This window comes from Limulus polyphemus, unplaced genomic scaffold (genome assembly GCF_000517525.1).
Source record: "Limulus polyphemus unplaced genomic scaffold, Limulus_polyphemus-2.1.2 Scaffold180, whole genome shotgun sequence".
NCBI lineage: Eukaryota > Metazoa > Arthropoda > Merostomata > Xiphosura > Limulidae > Limulus > Limulus polyphemus.
This window is the reverse complement of record NW_013665790.1, coordinates 667,069-681,361: the sequence shown is the minus strand read 5'-3', so window position 1 is coordinate 681,361 and position 14,293 is coordinate 667,069. Positions and strand designations below refer to the sequence as shown.

Below are 14,293 nucleotides of genomic sequence, written 5' to 3'. Positions count from 1 at the left end.
AGCAGAACCGTCTGGAAAATGATCTATAGGAAATAGTACAGCTTATAAAATGAGTCAGAACATTACATGTAGCATGCATTAGGTTCTGTAATATTCATTTTTACATAGTTTCTAACAGGCAATAAACCCCATACAATCGGAATAAACATATTTCTCTGACTATAAAAGATATTTCATGTGCTATAAGCAAATATGTTGGTATATAGCCATGTTCTGTACACTGCATATGAATTGTGTAACAGATAAATATTTTTGAAGTAAACTGTGTACTTTTCTAATATGGTCCATGATATAGTGATGTAATGTCAGAACATTTATATGTATGGGGTTTTGAGTTGCTCCTCACTCTTCACAGTGAGCAGCTACATATTTTTAAAATCTTGTATGTTCCCTGTAGTGAGTAGAGGAATAATTCAAAACAACATACATATATTATACAATACACCACTGTATAAAGCCTGATCATTTTATTTTGATTTGTCCTTGTCCGATGTTATTTGTGAGGGGTAGAATTCTCAGAAACTGGCATACCTCGGTGACAAGCAGTGAATTGAATGATAGATTGAGCTTTGAATTTATCTTTGTTATGAAATAATTATGTTATAATTACTGGAGTTGAGTTTTAACTGATTATACATTAATTTATAATGAAAGTAAAATAATGATAATTATCTATACCCTCAAAGAAATCATATTTTGTGCATATACATGTTGGAATCAATATAGGCATAAACACCTTTTTAACAATCAGCAGATATTCAAATATTGGCAATAAGAATCACATATTGAAACTACATTTTATTTGTTCTGTATGTTTGAGATCTGAAAAAGTTTCATAATAGTCTTATTAGCTATTGAAATATAGTTTTGTAATGTTATTTCTGTAAAAAATAAACATAAGCATTACAGCACCATACAATATTTAATTTTAGCATTCTTTAGAACAGTAACAATGCTGAAGGTTGTTGCTTAAAGTTCCAATGCTTAGGTTAGCTGATTTGTCCAAAGTATTTTGTGAACAAGTTATATAATATCTAGGTATGAATAGTAAGTTCCTATTATGAAATTTTGTTTGCATTTAGCACCAGACCTTAAATGATTTGAAAGGATTTTTATATAATTGTCTAAAGAACAAAATTCCAATTGAAAATAAGATATGTACAAAAAAACCTTGTAGTTCTATCACAGAATTTCAAGTTTTATATTATTTCATTAGCACCTTGCAAAACCTGTGTCAACATTTGGAGATACTGCTGAAATAAGATTCAATTTGGATTTTTGTATGGCTCAACAATAAATAAATGTATTTTGTATAAAATGAAAGATGATTAATAGATACCATATTCCAGAATCAAAATGATTGAAATAGGTAAAATAAAATATTATAATAATTAATAAAGTCATTAGGTGTAACATCCGATCATCAGATGCCTGAATTTTCCTTTTGTGATCACAATTTTCAGATTATTGATATCTGATATAACATTTTTATTGAAGGAAGTATTTTTGTATTTTGATAATCATTGATTAATATTTTCTTTAATTAAAAGAACTGAATGGAATTGTCAAGTAATATGTCTGGTAGTGTGTATCCACTAATACACTTTTCTTACAAATACCTGCACATATGCTTAGTTGGCACATCATAGATTTAAGTATTAACTTGACCATTTGCAATGGGTTGTGGATGCTTTAGTATAATATAATTTATATTATATTATAATATAATATAACTTGCTAATAATAAAATGTAAAATAGGATGAAAGATCTTTGGAATTTACAGCATGATGCCTAGTATTTCAAGTTGATTATTGATTAATTATGAAAATAGTGTTATTGTAATTTATATTACATTTAAATACAGTGGGTTGAGTATGTTATATTAATAATTATTTAAAATTTTTTAAACCTTTTTCACTATGGTTTGATGGCAGAGAGATTCAGTCAGTGGTGTTGACCAACATAGCAACTTTGACAGTGAAGCATAAGGTAAATAGATGAAATGTCAATGTAAGTGTTATCAGTATAACTTAACACTAAAAATAGGTGTTAGTGATCCATTGCCACTATTGATGTAGAAGTTTAAGACAACTTTGGTTTGAGTTTTTAATGACTAAAGTTGTTGGAACTACATACTATGTCAAAATTATTGTTGTCTACAGTCACATCACATTCAACTTGTTTAAATTAATAATATTATTTTGTGTTACCAACACTATGTGAAGGTTGTTGGTATTATTTTGATCTATTCTTGCTCAAGTAGTAGACAATTAGTGATAATACACACTTTTAGATTTGTTTATTAAATGTAATTATTTTTTCAAATAATCGATTTTTAGTATTCATGTTTTTTGTAAAGTTTTTAAGATACAAACTCAAGTAGAATTGAACCATTCGGAAAATAAATTGAATTATAAAATTAACTTTTTGGGATAAACATAGATAAACATCACAATTAGGTAAGGTATGTTTAATTTAAGTATTGCCTTCTAGTGAAAAACGTTGATGTTTTTTTGCATATTTAGTAGAAATTTCTTCTTTTTCTAGGGAATGTTTGAGCCTTATATGAAGAGTTTTTTTGTTAGGTACAGTGACCCAACTCATATCAAGCTTCTCAAGGTTTGTTGTTTAACAATATTGTTTGATTTCTAAATAAAATATCACATCCATTGAGAAGTTATATACCAGTGTTAATGTATGATTCTATTGAATTTCAGAGTTTATATTGATTTTAAGTATTTGTTTATCTGGGCATAATGTGAAGTTTACTTTTATCCAAATATCACAACTAGTCAAGTGCCTGATTATTAAAACTAGGATATATATATATATATATCGGCATATACTTAACTACTAAATGTAAATTACAAGTTAACTCAGTTTTAGGCTATTTGAAATTGTAATACGTAACAATTATTTATTAATGTAAACAAAGTAAAGTGTTATAAATGTATTGTGTAAGTTTCCATGCATAGTGAATTGAGTCCAATAAAAAAAAACGTTTGTAGAATATAGAGAAATGTTTTTATTTACAATTAAGAGTAAAAACTACATATTAATGATGTGTATTATTATTTTTGATACCTTACAGTTGGACATTCTCACTAACTTAGCGAGTGAGACAAATATTTCCATTATATTACGGGAGTTTCAGGTACGTTTCTTTCAGAAATAATTGTGGATGTTGACACATATGCGTTTTTTTATGTGAAAAGCCAGTAAAATAGAATATTTAAAGCTTCAGTTCAGTTCTCTTTGTATGTTATATTTTTGTCATGAGAATAATTTAGGTATCATATATTTCTAGATATTAGTGTATTTGAAGCAGTTTTGTTCATGATATTAGTTTTCTAGTTTCTAATAAAATCAAAATTTAAAAGTGTTGTATGTGTGTTAAGACTTTTAAATTATCATTTCCCAGATTAATCCTATATGCATGGATGGAGGTTAAAGTGCATATACCACAACCTTCAACAGAGTGCTATTAAAAATGGTATTATGTATTTAATGTCAGAGTTATCTACCATTCATATTACCATACATTGCTGACTTTGTAACAACCCATGATATGGGATAATAAACACCAGGTACAATATGCAGGGATACTGAAAGAACTGTAGATATGCATTTCAAAGATGCTTGAGGTTATGCAAACACAACATATGAACTGTACAATGGACAAAAGTATTTTCATTCTTACCATGAGCATCACCTTGCACTCTGACTTGTTGAATCTAAGTCAGACTGACATTATTGATTCAAAGACATCTCTTGAGTACAAATACTTCATTAACACATGTTTTTTTGTGTACAAAAGTCTTAAACTATTTATTAAAAGCTTGCCACATTTCATGAAGATACATTTAGTAAATTTAGAATTATAGTCAGTATTCCTTCTCCAGTATGGGGTTGGTTCAATGGACTGACCCTGTGAATATTTAGTTAAGGTGTTTTAAATGACATTGTTTCTCTGTACTTTAATAAAATAACTTGTAAAGATAGCATAGGTAAATGTACTGTGAATTCAAGCTTAGAAATTTTGAATGTCACACAGTATTTGTACCATAAGCATTGTGTAGAATAGTTATTTTTTTGGGTCAAAACATAAGCTAAGGTAATTACTCTCACCCCTGGAGGGGGGGGGGGTGAGGGTATTGCTGTTCGGTCCATGCATGTAAGTCTCTCTGGGTTTCCATGCTTGTATCTTGAAAACTAATAGACAGATGTACATGAAAAATTTACACAAGGTAGGGGATTGGTGCAGTACCGGACAGTCATCCCAAAATTTGGTCCAGATCAATATCTGGATACGGATCACTTTGAACCATTTTTTATAAGGGGTAGATAGGGCATTTTCGTGGTTTGGGGATAATAACTCTGTAAAGTGTGATCAGATATTTACCAAATTTCATGGCCACATTAAGGTTCAGACTCCTTATCACACTAAAAAGAAAGGATTTGGATCATTGATCATTGTGGATCTGAGGATTTTCTGGGTTTTTGAAGCTGAAATTTGACATTATCCAATATAAACACATATAATCTTGAAAAGGACTGGTGGGGTGAGAGTATGCAATCTTTCTGATTGCTTTTGTTTTTTATATATATTTGAATATTGGTACCTTTTTAAGATAGATTGTATTTTATGTTTATTTTTAGTACTTTTTTTTAAGAAATATACAAAAGTATTTTTTGAGGATCTATTTTATGTTAGTATCTCAGCTTCTGACAAACAATTTTCATCTCTGAGCAACAATAACAGTGAAGTTTAGGTGTGCCTACTTTCATAATTTTTGATTCAACTTCAATATCTATTCTGAATCTTTCTATTTGGATCCTATAATTTATTATTTTAAGATTTTCTACATAAGCTTCCGTAATATATAGTTTCATTTATTAATAGTTAAAAAAACTTTATAGAAAACTGTACCTAAGAGCTTTGTTGAAAAAACTGAAAAATAATGAATTTTGTCTATGTAGACATATGTTAGTACTTCTGACATGGAGTTTGTGGCAGCAACTATACAAGCCATTGGTTGCTGTGCTTGTTCAATAAAAGAAGTCACAGATACCTGTTTAAATGGCCTTGTTTCTCTATTGTCCAACAAAAATGGTAAGATATTTGTGTGTGTGTGTAATGTATATGAGAATAGTGGGTTGTATTTGCTTTTATAAACCCTTATGTTTCTGGGGGTGGGGATAATGATGTACTAGTAAACAAGTTTTATTTTATGTATAGTCAGATATTAAATCAAAGTTTAAACTGTTAAAGAATTGTATGTTTTGAAGAAAATGGATGAAACTGAAATTTAAATTATTAGGTACAAAAAAATTTCTTGTTTGGATTTTATTTTATCACCCTTTGGTTGTTATTATTATTTTTTACTTTTGAGACATTTTAGAAACTTCCCAGACTTTTTCGGAGGTTTATTTTCGAGATATGTTTATTAATGTGTAATAGAATTACTGAACAAAATTATCTTCATGACTGTTTTATTTTTTTTATCACTTAAATTACTTTACATTCCTAACCCTCTCTGGGCTGGAGGGATATCATTCATAACCCTTATTTTTTGTCATTATCACAGTATTGATATATATATAACCATATTGCATGAAACTTGGCATTAATTTTTAAATGTTGTCTAGTTCCTGCATGCCAACAAAGGATATTACAGTTGCTAATTCTTTCAATCTGGATACTTTGTGTGACTGCAATATCCTCTTAGACATTATAGATATTACCTACTATAGAGAACAAAGGAACTTGAACAAGGCAATATCATTATCTTTTCAAACCACATATTTAGGCTAAAACTACGTACAAAATAACCAAATGAAAAGTTATAAAAATTTTTATATTACTAAAGCAAGTATAAAACATGATGTGTCTCCATATCATACCTTTCTGTGATTGTTCTGAAGTTAACAATTAAAATTAACCCTAAAACCAATAACCCTTAAACTCATGACATGTTCAAGGAACACACTACCTTTATTCCTAAAAAACAGATACAAGCCACAAGGATGTCACAAACCCTGCAACAATAAACTACAACTAACTACAGTACTAGATAAAAAATTTTAACTATGATTTAGACTGAAATACACATTATAATAAAGCCCTTTAACTTTAATGACCATACCATGAAATGACATTTAATGATGATGAAAGAAAGTAAACTTACTTGTGATTTTTAAAAATCCATAATAATACATACTATAACTTTTAAAGAAAATGGTGTAATTAAAATACTTGAAAAAAAGAAGTCTTTAATAAATTACATTTCATATATATATGTGCACATACCAACTAAAAATAAAACGGTGATTAAGGTCCTTTCCAAGGAATAAATGATAAAATGTGTAAATAAAATAATTACAAGAATCAATCCTTTAACACAAAGAAACATTGAAAAAATAGTGAACGAGTATATACTTAAAATCATTAAAAGTAAAACTAAAGAAAAGAAAAAGAAAGAAATAGATGCAGAGATACACTGTCCACTTTAAGAGATACACTGTCCACTTTAAGAGATACACTGTCCACTTTAAGAGATACACTGTTCACTTTAAGAGATACACTGTTCACTTTAAGAGATACACTGTCCACTTTAAGAGATACACTGTCCACTTTAAGAGATACACTGTCCACTTTAAGAGATACACTGTCCACTTTAAGAGATACACTGTCCACTTTAAGAGATACACTGTCCACTTTAAGAGATACACTGTCCACTTTAAGATACACTGTTCCACTTTAAGAGATACTGTCCACCTTAAGAGATACTGTCCACCTTAAGAGATACACTGTCCACCTTAAGAGATGCACTGTCCACTTTAAGAGATACACTGTCCACTTTAAGAGATGCACTGTCCACTTTAAGAGTACACAGACTAATATAGAAAACTAATCACAAAAATAAAATAAAAAACAGAATTAGAAACCATTTAACAATGAAACATTTCAATTTTATCTTTAACAAAGATTCAGAGCTGCCTAGTCTAGATAAGGGCAGTCTAATGCAAAAACTCGTAAAAATAGGTAAAGTAGCATCATGCAAGTCCCTCAAATTCAAATACTCAAAAACAAGAAACACCATATACATAAAATACACAAAAATACTAAAATAAAAAACTAATCACTTCTTGCTTGTAGTTGTGGGACCGAGCAAATAGTGGCAGTTAAACTTATAATGTATATACACTATATGCAAATCCAAAAAGAAAAATTAAAAGGGGGAAATACATTTAAAATTTATACATATATAAAGAAACCTTAACTTCTTGCTATTTCACACATACATTATTGAAAAAATTTAAATACATATATATATACACTTAGAAAATGTCAAAATCTGTTAGAAAATGTAATTGGCATGTGCCATCATAAACAAATGGATAAACTATCTTTGTTTTGTATGTTCTGGCAAAGTAGCAGTAATTTGAAAACAGCATGACTGATCATATCGAAACTTTAGTTATATTTAAAGAAATTGTAACTCTTAACATAGAATCTGTCTTCTTGTCCTTAAACAATAGTGAAGTTTTACAATTTCACAAATTGTTATAGTTCAATGCTACATTACATGCATAGATCAAATAATCAGGGAATAACATATTTTAGCTAGGGAAAGGTCTGGGAAACATTAGAGTGACATTTAATTTGTCCAAGGTGTGAGAACATTGTACTCACCTGTTTGTGAAAAATAAAAGGTGTCAATGCAAGTTACTATATGTTCACCTGTCTAAAGTCAACAGAAAACCTTGGTTTACCTTCCTCCTTCCTGGCAATCACTATTAGAGACAACCAAGTCATCTCTATAGGTTGTATGACTGTCTTGTAGCATTTGCTGTATTTCAGTATTCATAACTTCTACTGCTCAAAGAATCTGTGTTGTGGGTTACCATATTGGATGTGCATTGACTCTTTACCCCAGTCAGCCATCTGGACCCACAAATACATTGGTATATTCACTCAACAAGGTACTGAGTTGCTTTCACTGTGTTGAGCCTGGATTGTTGGCCCAATAATCTGCCAACAACTTCAGATTTGTTGGTAGTCTCATATTTACTTTTGACCTTGGTGTGAAGGATACAACCCTAGCATTACTGGTAGCAGCAATTATTTCCATTTTGGCTAGTGTGTCTACAATCATTCTAATGTCCAGCTGATCATCTATAGTTACAAAGCAATACCAAAACTTCATTCATTGTCAGGTGGTTCACTGCCCAATTTTATAGTGTCTGTTTTCTGTACAGGAAGGAGATTATTTCATGTAAGGATTTTGTGAGCATTTTAAATGGCACCATCACATTAGATTTCATTCTGGTGTAACCATGGAACACCACATGTGTACATGGAGGTACAATTATTCTCTTTAGTTGGGAAGCCTGTTGTTTCTGGGTTTGATCTGGATTGCATTGGTTAACTTTCCTGTAGACCCGTTGCACATGCAAAACTGATGGACAGACTCTGCAGTATGTCTATTCCAAGGATGTCAGTTCTAAGGTCAAAAACAACTAATTTTGTTTTCTGGGCAACACCCTCTAGACTGAGCTGTAGATCCATATCTCCTCTAACATGTATTATATCACTATTTGCCAAAATGAAGTCAGTATTCACTGACCATAGTGATAGTCTCACTATGAGGGTTTTAAAGGTAACAAGGTTCACTAGGGTTCTTGCATCTTTTGTGTTTATCAGGAACTCAATGTCTCACTCTTGTATTTTTATCAACATATACCAAGCTCCATCCAGCCCTGACAGAGTTAAGCTGACCACTAAACTCTTTGGTGCAAGCTGCTCTCTGTGCTCCCCCAAGTAATTGGCCAAGTCCAACTTAGGTTTTGTCATTTTTCTGGAGCACTCCTCAGCATCCACCACTCTGCTGACCATCTTAGACCTGCTGATTTGATGGCCAGTATTAATACTCTTAACTATTTCCTTACATGGCCAAGTGTTGATGTTGTGGACTGGTTGACATCTGTTGAGTTTGTTAGCTGGAAAGAAATAGCTCTGCCAGTAAAGTAAAGGCAGTTACTTTGCTAGTGCCCAAGTAATTTACAAGCAAAGTATATGCTTTTCCCTTCCATTCCTTGATGATGTCCAGATAGAGGCATTGTTCAAGACTCTCTATGAATAGTCCCTGTTTAAACAAACTTTCTTGGGAAAAAATGAGTTGTAACACCATATGAGTTAGGAAAGACTGTTATTTGCAATTTTTTTTTCTGTGTACTATCATTGAAGTTGCTAAGAAGGATTATATAAATATAGTACAAACTATTGTTTGTAATATCGTAATCAGCAATTTAAGGTTAATTTCTTTAACTGTTGTAAATTTAACAATTTTATGGTTTTTGTCTATTGTTTTTATCTTAATATGTACCTTGATTTAGTGCAGTTTGATTGTGATTAACATTTAACAAAGTAATGATTTTTATTTATTTTGAAGTTTAATTGGAATTAATGACATAATGATAATTTTCTTTCATACATGTAGGAATTAAAGTAATTTCGTTTGTTATTGTTTTAATTAGGGAATGTATAGTCCTAAGAATGCAATTGGAATTTGTTATGATCAGATAATGAAGAACATAAGATCGTGTGCCCTGTATAACTAATTGTTTAATTGTTGCTGAATTTCATTGTATAAAGTTGACTCTCATGAGAAATATTAGAGTATGGTAATAAATTTAGGTTTTAACAGTAAGAGCACCAACTATTAGGCATTTTGATTACTTTCTGTTAGGCTTTTGATCATTGACTTTGAGAAAAGACATATTTGGTGAAATCAAAATTGCTGTTCAACTAGACTATGGTTTTGTGATTTTTTGGGAAAAAAAAAAGTTGAATTTATAACCAGTTATTCAAGGTTTGTAATTTCCTTGTTTGTATTTCAAGTTGAAGTATTGGTTTCTGTTTACTTGTAGTTTGATGTCTGTATTTATTTTCATTGTATTTAGCTAGTTAATTGTGTATTATTTTTCTATGTGTAGGTGTTACTACAAATTTGTCCTAAATAGATTCTGTTGATGTGTGTATTAAATACGGTATTTAACTGTGTTTAAGATATAAGATAATTCTAAGGTAAGTTCAAAATAGACAATACAACTGTTTTGATATAATTTGAGAGTATTTTTGTTTTGGAATTTAAAAGAATTAGATCTTAGTAAAAGAAAAATATTTATTAATCTGCTCTTTATCTTATAAATAATTTACAAGATCTAATTCAACCTGATTTATTGAGTCACTTATGCATTCTTTTAGAAATATCACATTATAACAAATGGAATGCATATATCAATAGAATAAGTAGATCTTATGATCATTGGTGTGCAATGTATGAGCTTACTATTACATTTAATCCTTTGGATTCTATTATCAGATTTATCCGTCTTGACATTTATAGCTGTTTGGTACGACAAGCTGATTTACCCTATGGTGTCAGAAACACTTTTCCTCATAATGTGACAGTTGGGATACATGTCCTTGAATTTCGTGGCTTAGTACCATGTATGCATACGTCACCAAGCAAAAGTGCAACTAGTTGATTTTGATATTGAAAAAGTACTAAAAAAGTTGAATTCTAAATTCCATTTCTTAGTGGATAATTGACACTTTTCGAGAATCCACCCAAAATGTAGTTATGCACTCAAAGGGTCAATGGAAACTTATTATCTTGCATGTTTGCTCTGACATGTTGAAAGTTGATTGTCCATTTTATTTTCACATGTGTTTTTTACATAGAAAATGTTCACATACAAATTTACATCAAGAATTTTTTTGCTTTTTTTCCCCCCAGAAACTGTTGTTGGAGAGAGTGTTGTTGTTATCAAGAAACTTCTACAGATGCAGGTTTGTAGTTATATGTAGTCCAGAAACATTATATATTTTTTGCAGTAATATTACATTGTTTGTCAAATAGTTTAAGAAAGAATTATGCTGTATACATACACACACATAGTAATAATAACTTCTGAACAGAGTAAGCTATGTACTTAGTAGGAAATTAAAAATCAACCTTGCCTACCATATAGTTAATTAAATATAATTTTCTTACATTTCTACTTATAAAGATTAGAATGCATTGTTTCATCAAGTGTGTACTCTCACTGTTGATGATATTTATGGCCGTAATCCCAATACATCATGAGGTTCTGCCAGCTTAATAGACTTAGGTTATTTTTAAATACATATTTTAAGCTGACAGTGCAAAAAAAATCTTTATAATAAAAGTATAGTAATAAACAATGAATAAAAAAGTAATGACATTTGATATACTAACCAGTATAACCAATACTTTTAATGAAAGTAACAATGAATAAACAGTATAGTATATCTTAGCGAACACAGCACTAGTTATTGCCTTGAGCCATTATTGTAGAAGTAAATTTTATGGAAATAGTAATCTTGCTTTTCTTAGCATGTCTTTTAACCAAAGAAAACTCATTAAGCTACAGGCACAGTCTGACTGGCAACATTATTAGGACTTCCATTTAATATCAGGCTGGATTAACCTTCTGTGAAAATCATATATTGTGAGTGTGGTATAGACTCCATATAATAACCAAAGGTAACTTGTTTGATTGTGGTACATTTTCTGAGGAACCTAGTTGGCAGTTATTAGATGTCAACAGATGGTCAAAAAGGCAGATGAGACATTCAAGATAATTCTGAAGTACTTGGTTAAGCTGATATTTAGTGAATGTGCTGCCCATGGCAGATGGGTGAAGATACAGCCAGTTTCTTTGAGTCAGATTAGGACAATACAGTGGTGGTTTATTGATTTATTAGTGTTTTGGAAGAGCTTATGACTTGTATAGTGCAAATGCATCATTGAAAGATGGACAAGATTGATTGTTACGTATATTCTTTTGAAAAATCAAAGATCAGCCTCTGTTATAGTAAAGATTCTCACACCAGTACAGCACTTTTAGCACGTCATACAACTAGACCAACAAAGGTCAAATGTCTCATTATTTTTACAATACCATCAGTACTAAAAGGAGTGAAGAACTTTATCAAGCCACAACACATGTTCCCAATTATTTGTTGTGTTTAATTTGCACCACTGAAGCAATGCTTTCCTGTTGGTAACGAAACATTGATCACTCTTGAAGGAATAAGTCATAAGGAACATCCTGACATCTCTTGCACTTTATATGCCTGCTCAAAAGTATTCATCTCTTGCCTGTTCCCAGAGGAAAGATGTTGCAGATAGCTACTGTTTACAGACAGATGATGTAACTACCATTGATACATTACTGAATTTATATAATTATAGGGACCAGTTAATTACCTGACAAATCACAGAATCGGTCCATTTTTCATATGCAAGAAAGTGTAATGTTCTACAAGTGTGTGTGTGTGTGGTGGAGTTACAAGAAAGTGATCAGTTATTGTGACTAATCATCACAATGTCACATGCCTTAGTGGCCTTTTAATAATAAACCTTATTCTATTTCAAATACACAGTAGATATTTATATGCCAAACTCATTCAATTTCAGATAAATTTTATAAATTAGAAGACTTTTATATACATTGAGTTCTCTTGTTCCTAGTTCTAGCAATCAATGATTTTAAATGAGTTATGGTGTACATGTAAGTTGCAATCATACAGTACACTAGATGTACTTCTGCAGGGTCCCTGAAAGTGTTCTGTTTCAAGAGTAAATAAAACCAAAATAATGAGTAACAAATATTTTTTATTTCTTGCTTTTGAAGTTTGGATGTCATACTGTGTTATAGCTTTCAGAGTGCATAATTATTCTCTCGATTCATGGCATGTACATATTTAACTGACGTCACAACAGTACAAATTGAAACTTTTATGTGTCATTTTAGTGTCTACTGATTGTCTGACCGACAACACACTACTATATAGTGGTGCAAGTGGTTAAAACAGGTGACCACTCTAGGCAGCCTTTAGCCTCTTTTGAGGAAATAATTTATGATATTTGGTTTGTTGGTTGTTCTTACATTTATATGCTCACTTGTATGTGTTGAAACCATCTCTTTTATGCTTAGTGTTGCATCTAGGACAACTAAATTCCCATACTAGTATTGATAATTTTAATGACAGTATTTTTTCTGTATGGTACCCAGTGTTATACTTATTAATTGTTTGTTTGTTCTTTTACTTTATCTGAGTACATCTGGATTATACATTTAATCATATTTTGAAAAATCTAATTTTCTTAGAAACTTTTTAATGTTTTCTAGTTCCTTATGTTGATATACATTTGTGTATATCAAGTGAGCATATAAATGTAAGAACAACCAACAAACCAAGTATCATAAATTATTTCCTCAAAAGAGGCTAAAGGCTGCCTAGAGTGGTCACCTGTTTTAACCACTTGCACCACTATATAGTAGTGTGTTGTCGGTTGTGTAGTAGTTAGCATATATACACAGTAAATCAAGATTTTAACCAGGCTTCCATTGAATATATCTGGTATAAAGCTTCCAGAATTAAAATACAAACCCATAAATGTGTTTTTTGATAAACTTCCTATTCAAATTCCTTTTTTATTTGTTATTAATATGTATTCGGATGGAAGTTTGTGTTCTTGCTGAAGCTCTAAAGTAAATGTATGCTATTGTGTTTGTTGTTATGATCTTTTAAAAACTGGTCTATTTGTTCTGTTTCATTAAAGTCATTAAATCTATTATTGTAAATAGGGTTAAATGCCTTTGAGCATTTTTTGACCATCAACTTTCATAAAAGCACAAAAATAGGTTAGTAAGTGATTTACCAGTCTAGGTCTCAGTATATTTTGATTATATATTGTGTTATTCAACATAAGTGCAACTCCTTTGTAGCAACTTGCAGTACTTTATGAAATACATTGTTCAAGCTTATATTATCGTTATGTCTGAGTTAAATCTGTAACTAGTTGTATTGTCTCCAAGTTGAATATTTGTATACAGAGATTCTACATCAAAACTTGTACTGTAAACTCTTATTGCATTGTACATCTTTAATTTCATCAATGAAGATAAAGCTATTATCATTAGTGTACTTGTTTAACTCTTTCACAAAGGGCTCAGTCCCAGGGACTAACCTCATAATCATTTTGTGCTTGTCATAGTTTTCATGCTCTAATTTTTAATACAATAAGTGTGAAATTTTTATAACCTTCAGATAGTTATCAAACTTTTTTTTATATAAAAACCTTTATATTTTATCTGTTATTTTCATATTTTAAAAATAATATATATATATACAAGTTCTTCTTTTTGCCAGTTGTTGATAAATAAATGGCTTTTACTTATATATCTTAATAG

General features: G+C 30.4%; 1 protein-coding gene across 1 annotated transcript in view; it reads left to right on the top strand.

Annotated features, from left to right (window-relative positions):
- The window catches only part of LOC106478108 (AP-3 complex subunit beta-2-like), a 71,565-nt gene that overhangs the window by 31,502 nt on the left and 25,770 nt on the right, over positions 1-14,293 (top strand). Inside the window, 5 exon segments of the mRNA XM_022381634.1 lie at positions 1,936-1,990; positions 2,549-2,620; positions 3,093-3,155; positions 4,982-5,114; positions 10,807-10,859. Of these exon segments, the coding sequence (XP_022237342.1) occupies positions 1,936-1,990; positions 2,549-2,620; positions 3,093-3,155; positions 4,982-5,114; positions 10,807-10,859 (376 nt within the window).